At 46.1% G+C, this 7,457-nt stretch overlaps 1 protein-coding gene across 1 annotated transcript in view; it reads left to right on the forward strand.

Annotated features, from left to right (window-relative positions):
- Positions 1–7,457, forward strand: part of CACNA1G (calcium channel, voltage-dependent, T type, alpha 1G subunit) — a gene marked incomplete at its 3' end in the record, with an annotated part of 68,811 nt that overhangs the window by 55,883 nt on the left and 5,471 nt on the right. Inside the window, exons 20-21 of the mRNA XM_009578381.1 lie at positions 252–320; positions 1,189–1,373. Of these exons, the coding sequence (XP_009576676.1) occupies positions 252–320; positions 1,189–1,373 (254 nt within the window). The remainder of the gene's footprint in view (positions 1–251; positions 321–1,188; positions 1,374–7,457) is intronic.

Consider the following 7,457-nt stretch of genomic DNA (forward strand, 5'->3'; position numbering starts at 1 on the left):
GATTCGGGGCAGGAGCCGGTGGCTGCCCCTGTCCATGGTGCTGACACAGACCCGGGCAATGGCAGTGCTGAACCACCCGGAGTGTTATTGTCTAAATATTTGGATTTTCCCCTCTTTGTGACCAAACAGTCCGAGACTGGTTTCAGCACAGAAGCTGGAGAACAGTTAGCAACCACCCAAATATGCACAGGGAAATGTACAGCTGTGGAGAGCAGGCTATAAAACATTGTCTCTCATTTTCTTTTTTATAGGAACGGATTTTCCTAACGCTCTCCAACTACATCTTTACAGTTATCTTCCTGACTGAGATGACAGTTAAGGTAAACGTAGCTGGAAGATAAGTGTGCCTGTATTATATTAGTGATATTTTGTTATGGTGGACTTGCAAAACCCCTAGGTCTACCACTACGAGCGAGGTGTATATTTTCCTCTTCTGAATCATATTCAAACACCCACCACATGCCTTATTCTGAGCACGTTTGACATCAGAACAATTTCACTGAAGTTGCTCTTGATTTACACCATTATATGAGCAATGGGATGCTTCAATTCAGCAATCCTTCCCTATTCAGCAAAGCTCTTGAACACATGCTTAACTTCAACCATACATGTAAGTCTCATTGTCTTCAACAACCAATTGTCCTCAACAACCTAAGCAGCTATGTGCTTTCCTGAGGAGGGAGAGACTTAAGCACACTGAAACATTTTGCTGGATTTGAGGCAGGAGGCTCAGAAACCCATTGCTCTAAATCTCTCTTGTGTAATTCATAATCATCTTGCAGAACAATTGCTCTTTCTTTTGAAAGTTTCTGTAGTTTCTTTATTTGCAAAGCTTGTAAATGATTGCTTTGGGTCAGCCACGCTGAACCTTTACTCCAGCAGTCTGTAGGAATAAAATACGATCAAACTTTTTATGTCAGAGCTAAACACATTATGAACAGTTTTGTGCAGCTAGGTTTAGCTGCATTAAAAATATATCAGCTATAAGAGACAATCTGGGATGTTTCTGCAGACGACAATTCTCGTAATACAACACTTTGCTGATTTGTCTAATTAGGCTTCTATACTGGGAAGCAAATGGACTCACAGACTTGTATCTGTAAATAATGCATTCTCAGCAGGTTGCTAACTGGAAGAAACATATTGGATGCGATAGTCATAATTTGTTGCAACTTGGTGTCCGGGCAGGTGGTGGCACTAGGCTTGTGTTTTGGGGAGAAAGCCTACTTGAAAAGCAGCTGGAACGTGCTAGATGGGGTGCTGGTTCTCATCTCTGTCATCGACATCCTGGTCTCGATGGTGTCAGACAGTGGCACGAAAATCCTGGGGATGCTACGGGTTTTGAGACTGCTGAGGACGCTGCGGCCCTTAAGGTAAGCAGAGGACGAGGAAGACCTAAAAGAGTGTAGGGTGTGTGTGCCAAACGGGGAGCTAAGCCTCTCCCGCAAGCAGCAGCATTCGTGCGAGGGAAGGGGCAGGCGAGACAAGGGCACGGCGTCTGTCGCCAGCGTCGTGCCCAGCCTCCTGCTGCTCTGCAGACAATGAGTGTCCGCAGGTCCTGCAGAGCCGTGAGGAGCTCCGGGCGCTCGCTGTGTTTCGGGACCAGCCCCAAGTGCAGTAGTAAACTGATCAATGACTCTTTTGCTCATTAAAACACACATCCCCTGCTATTTGTGTTCTCATTTGCTCTGTGTAAAGTGCAGCTTAACAGCTTCTTCTCCCCCTTTCCTTCAGGCAGTCAATGGCTTTCGTAACAGAGAAGGAAATTAGTAGCAGGTGGCAGATCATTTTTAAGGAAGCAGAGACTAAACTGTTGCTTAACCTAGAATGCAAAGAAGCTTTTTTTCCCTCAGTTCCCCATTAATTTTAGAGACATTTATTTTGAAAATTGCCCAGACACGATGAGAGCAATTGTCCTGCTAACTTGGTCCCCTATCTCTGACAGCAGGCAGTATCCCATGCCCCAGGGGCAGGCACCCCTCTGACAAGAACCTGCCCAAGGACCAGCCTCTTCCAAACAGGCATCTGTTTTGTCCTGTACCCCAAGGCATGAAGGTTTCTCTCCATGCTAAATGCAGTCCCTCTTTAATACCATTCTTGCTGCTCTTGTTACGCAGCAGCTAATAAACCTTCCTGCTCAAAGCATCTTTGTGTGCCTGTCATATCTTACTACTGCTTCCTTCATATAAGGTTCACTTTGAGTCAGGATTTTCTCTTTCAGGACAGAAAAATAGGACCCTGCTTCTGACAGAAGATACTGTTTTACTACCCCTGTGTGAAAAACAAGTCTAAATAACAATGGCCGTGCCTATACGTTTATCTTTCAAATATTCTCAACAGCTATGAAAGTCATTCTGTTACAGTGGGCTATGTGTATGTTGTGCCTGGTGAATTTTGGGATGTAAGCTGCTTTAATCATTTTTATCTGGACAGATAGCGCCATTGGTGTGGTTCAGCTCCCTGACTATATGACTAGACTGTCTTCCTACGTGACTCCAATTCAGACTTTCTTCTCTTCATGTGTCTCCCGGCATCTCCACGTCAACTGTAATTTCTGGAGGCAGTTTCTGCCAGGTTGCTGGTTCAGTAGATCCGCTCTGCTCTTCTGTTTTGGCTGATTTTTGATCCATGTTAAGAAAATCTACAGAATAATCTGAATAGCTCTGGGTAAAAGAAGGATCGATTTCCCGCCTCTGAACTGTGGAATGCAAGTTTCTCTTTTGAGGTGGTGTGGTTGAATCAGATCTAGAGGAAGAGGTTTGAGTTGTGCTGAGCCCTGCTGTCACCTGTCTGACCTAGTAAAAGCCCTGTATGCTTCTTTGTAGATCTAGAGGTCTGCCTGGCCAGGACCTGGGTCTTCATTTACTAGACCTTTTCTCTGCAGTCTGCAGTTATGGGGAACAATCCACTGAGTAACTGCAGGCTGGAGAAAGACCTGCCATCTGGAGCACGTGCAGGATTAGGCTCTTCCATTGCTATTCCATTCCTGTTGGCATTTGATATGTTTTCTCAAGAGAGTGTGTGAATATTTTCAGCCAACATACTGCTTTCTACTACAAAGGAAATGTAAAAAGACAGCAACAAGCCCATTCCCTAAATATGTTCACAATCAGTTCTATTCCCCTGTAATTAGATTTGTAGGAAATGAAAAAGCAGCCATCAAACTGGGGGCTTTTCAGTAAGTCATAAATCTCCACATGTGGAAACCCATCTGCCTCTGCGATGCACATCTGGGCTGCCCTGAGCACGCCTCTGCCCGCAGCTGCCCATTCTGCCTCTGCCATGGGCTGCGCCGTGTGGCTCGGGGATCTGCCTGGGATGTTCAGCTGGATCAACATGGGATGGCAGCTGGGACAGGCCACCTGAGGTCTTTGCGCACCATGGCTCCAGCCCCTATGTCCGGGTGAAGTCCGCAGTGGAGACCGAGCCAGTTTTTCCTTTCCAGGAAAGTGTAGGGCAGAGACCGAAGTGAATGCTCCATCCCCACCACAGAGGAGCTAACCCCGCTCCTTCTGTCCCCCCTTTCCATGGGCATTTGGGGACAGGGCTTCAGGGAGGACACCCTCAGTGAGAAGCCAAGCCATGGCTATGTGTGTCACACTCATCTCGAGGGCAGGGACAGCCCTTGTAGTCTCTGTTGGCTTTCCTGGTTGATGGTCTGAAGGTGTTCTTCTTTCAAAAAACCTCCCTCATTCTGTCTCTTATTTTCTCCTGTGAAAACAACCCCGTTGCTTTACGCAGCACGCAAACCACGCATGCTTGTGCCTCTTGCACAGGCATTAAAAAAACGTGGCCTGTGTGCCAATCATGGCTTTTGATTGCATGATTGATTATCAGCCTCCAAATTAAACCCATGAGGACTTGAGCCCAGCTTTATGACCAGAATTCCAAAAATATATTCACAAAAGAGTGACATTTAAAGATGTTTCCATGACCCTCTGATGTTTTAGCCAGTAGAAGGATTGCTTATACAATAACATTCCTTCCTAATGCGTTCAACCTGCTGTTGTTGGGATCAAGTGTTGTAGCTTAAGATACAAGAGAAATCAAAATTGAAAATGTATTCAGAATTAATGTGGATGGACTTCAGGGCTGTTTTACTCTCTACAGAGCCTGGGCTTTACTTCCAAAGCAGATGGATAAATTATTCACTTTTCATACCATTGCAGTATGAAATAGTCATTTCATAGACTCTCTTCTATCTATCATATTATCACCTTTGCTAATTTTTTTTTAATCCGTGGAGGAAGGTCTTCATTAACGTTGATCTGCTACTTTATCTAAATGCTGCTGCTTCTTCTGAGAGCTCTGATCAGACTAGCAGGCTTAACGTTAGTAAATGTGATCCAGCTGGGGTGAGGCTGGCAGTGGGTTTGGAGTGTCTCACACCAGGGGTTTAACAGCATTGGGAATGCTAAGACCAGTAGAACCAGGAGGAACTCGAGGGATTAACATTTCTTCACACTGGAAAAAAAAAAAAAAAGGTCTCATTTCAATTTCTTCATTTGTCATATGCCTAATGCAGACTGGAATTGTCCTGAATGCACCCTCGGCATGTCTATGGCTCTGGCACACCTGGAGAGCTCCAAATCAGCTGCATCCTTCAGCAATAAATTGCAGGAGTGGTGGGTCAGATAATATGAGTTTACAAGCCTGATATCAGCAGGACCTTGGGCAATATTGATGAGGTCCGGGGATGCTGTATGTTGACATATTGGAGGTGACACTAATAATCTGGAAATGCTGAGAATTTCATTGGCACTTCTTAGAGAGTTATCAGACTCTCAGAAGAGCGGCAAGAGTCTTTGCACGGACTTGCCTCGACATTGGATCAGGCCCTTAGTCTGAGGCACCTCCAAGATCTGAAGATTTTCATTAGTAAGAATTATTTTTCAAAATCTTTTCAAAGTCTCCTCTCCCTGTAGAGCTGGAAACAGCATTAGCATGGAGCTAAACTGGTGGCAGCTTTTACCCTCATGCATTCTCATTTGAGGAATTCCCTGGTTGATCAAAACTCTGAAAGCAGCCAAATGCTGCAGTTTCTCAGCACTTTTTTTCTCAACACACATGACTTCACGAAGTCAGGCGAGTAACCTCCTATTTTCTCTCTCTGCTGGATACCAAATAGTATCTCACAAGGGAAATCACTTTATTATTTCTAGAATAGGCTTTCTTAATAAGTGTTGGAGAAAATTTATCAGTGTTAGACTCTGGAGACTAAATTTCTTCCTTGTTCCCCAAAATTTAAGGATGCTCCAGTAGTTAGATGGACATTGGTTCCATCCTGTGTGACAGTAGGCAGAATACCTAAGTCAGGATCCCTAAAGGCACCGAAGTACCTAATTTCCACTGACATAATTGGAAATGAGGTGCCTGCATACTTCTGAGAAAATGGCTTGCGGTCCTCCCATGCCTCAGTTTCCCTCCCGTATGTAGTTTGGCAGTTGTAGTATTTCGCCCAGGACTGTGTGAGGGTAATATGTGAGGGATGGTGAGGTCTTTAGACCATTTGAGGATCCATAAGAGCAATTCAGCCTTAGGCTGCGTGGCCCAATGCTTGCTTTGTGCACTCAGATGGGGTGGGAAGAGCCCTTGCCTTGTGGATACTGCCCATTAGGCTGGATTAATCAGCTCATGGAGTCGAGCACACTAACCTACTGTCCAGCCTCCTCTGCTAGCTGGCCTCAGCTCAGCTCTCAGCCTCAGCGCAGGTACAACATGGCAGCAGCAGCGCAGCTGCCCCAGCGAGGACCTCAGCCTGGGCTAATTCATGTGGGCAGTTTTGGCAGCCTACACCAACCAGGCTCCACACTGCCATGGCTGCATGGGGCCCACACGGTCTCCTGGGGCATCTCAGCCTTGAGCAGCCTTCTGCTCCCTAAGCCATCTCACCCCCCAGCTCATTCCTTAAAATAACCCAGATCTGAGCATCAGGAGAGCCGAGGTATCTGAATTAGGGAGCCACAGCAGCTCCCTGGAAGAGACACCCAGCGTAAGGAATAGCAGCATCTGCCTTTTGTGTTTCACTGGTAAAGGAGTGGATAAAAATAGCACCATCTGTTTCTTTTTTAAAACGATAATTGATGAGTTACCCTTGACATTTCGAGTAAATATTTAACCAGAAAAAAGGGAAATAATTTTTTTTCAGGATACTGTTTAAAGCCAACAGTTTTTGAAAGACCTGGTACCTGTGCATTGATCTCTGCAGTTTGCTAAACCTGTTGGCTCTGGGGCAGGAGAGGGTTGGTGCAGGCTTGGCTGGGGTCCCAGCTAAGGCCATGCATGTCGGGCATGTGGATGTGTCCATGGGGACCTCTGCTGGGAGCACCATAGCCTGGGATGGGGGAGAGAGGAGGAGAACTTGGATTCTCTCCAGGCAACAGAACTCCAAGCTGTGCTTCAGGTGGTGCAGCCAGACTTGGGGCGAAATGGGAGAGGCGGTGAGAGGACTCCCATGGCAAAAGAGAGAGAACCAGGCAGAAACAAGAAGGTGGGGAATTTTGTGGCACTTTTGAGTGCCAAGTGTTCAAAGGAGTCACCAGCCGGTACCCAGAAGCACACAGGCACTTCCCTCCCTCTGACTTACACAGCAGACAGCTATTTCTGCCTTGGGAAAGCACAGTTTTTATGGCATCAGTGCAAACTGATTTACAGCACTAGTGAAATGCTTAATTCCAGTTGGCATCAAGAGGAGGGAGGCATGCAACCTCTTCAGATGCCTTTCTTGGTCCCCAGCTCTCCACCTTCAGGTCTGTGAGCCTGAATACCTCCTTCATCTTGCCCAGCATGGTGAGATGGCTTCTCCAAAACACACAAGCCTTGGTCTTTCATTGTAGTGTTGTCCTTGAGACTATAGTACAGTTCCTCCTTTTTATTTATCTGCTTCAGTCGTGATGTCCACGTTATTCTTCCCCAACCTTCCCGTATGATCTAATCCTCTGTTATGAAATTCTGTGTGGTACCAGATGGAGAAGAGCTACAGAAATAAGGTTAGATGTCTGTGGTCTTGCTGGTGAAGTTTCACCTGGAGGACACCACTGGTTCAGTAGCTGAGATTGTACGCTGGGTATAAAGCAGAGACTGTGATGGTACTGATGGGTAGCTCAGGTCTCTGTACACAGCAGCACTATAAGGACACGTACAGATTTTTTTTACGATGAGGGTGGTGAAACACTGGCACAGGTTGCCCAGAGAGGTGGTAGATGCCCCATCCATGGAAATATTCAAGGTCAGGCTGGACAAGGCTCTGAGCAACCTGATCTAGTTGAAGATGTCTCTGCTTATTCCTGGGGGGTTGGACTAGATGACCTTAAAGGTCCCTTCCAACCCAAACCATTTTATAGTTCTATGATTCTATCATATCATATCATAATCACTACAGATGTGCAGGTAGCTGTGTAAGAGTAGCTGCTCCATTTCACAGACTGAGACAGGGAAATCAAAAGCGTCGCCTAAAT

This window comes from Fulmarus glacialis, unplaced genomic scaffold, assembly GCF_000690835.1.
Source record: "Fulmarus glacialis isolate BGI_N327 unplaced genomic scaffold, ASM69083v1 scaffold18905, whole genome shotgun sequence".
In the NCBI taxonomy this organism is placed as follows: Eukaryota; Metazoa; Chordata; class Aves; order Procellariiformes; family Procellariidae; genus Fulmarus; species Fulmarus glacialis.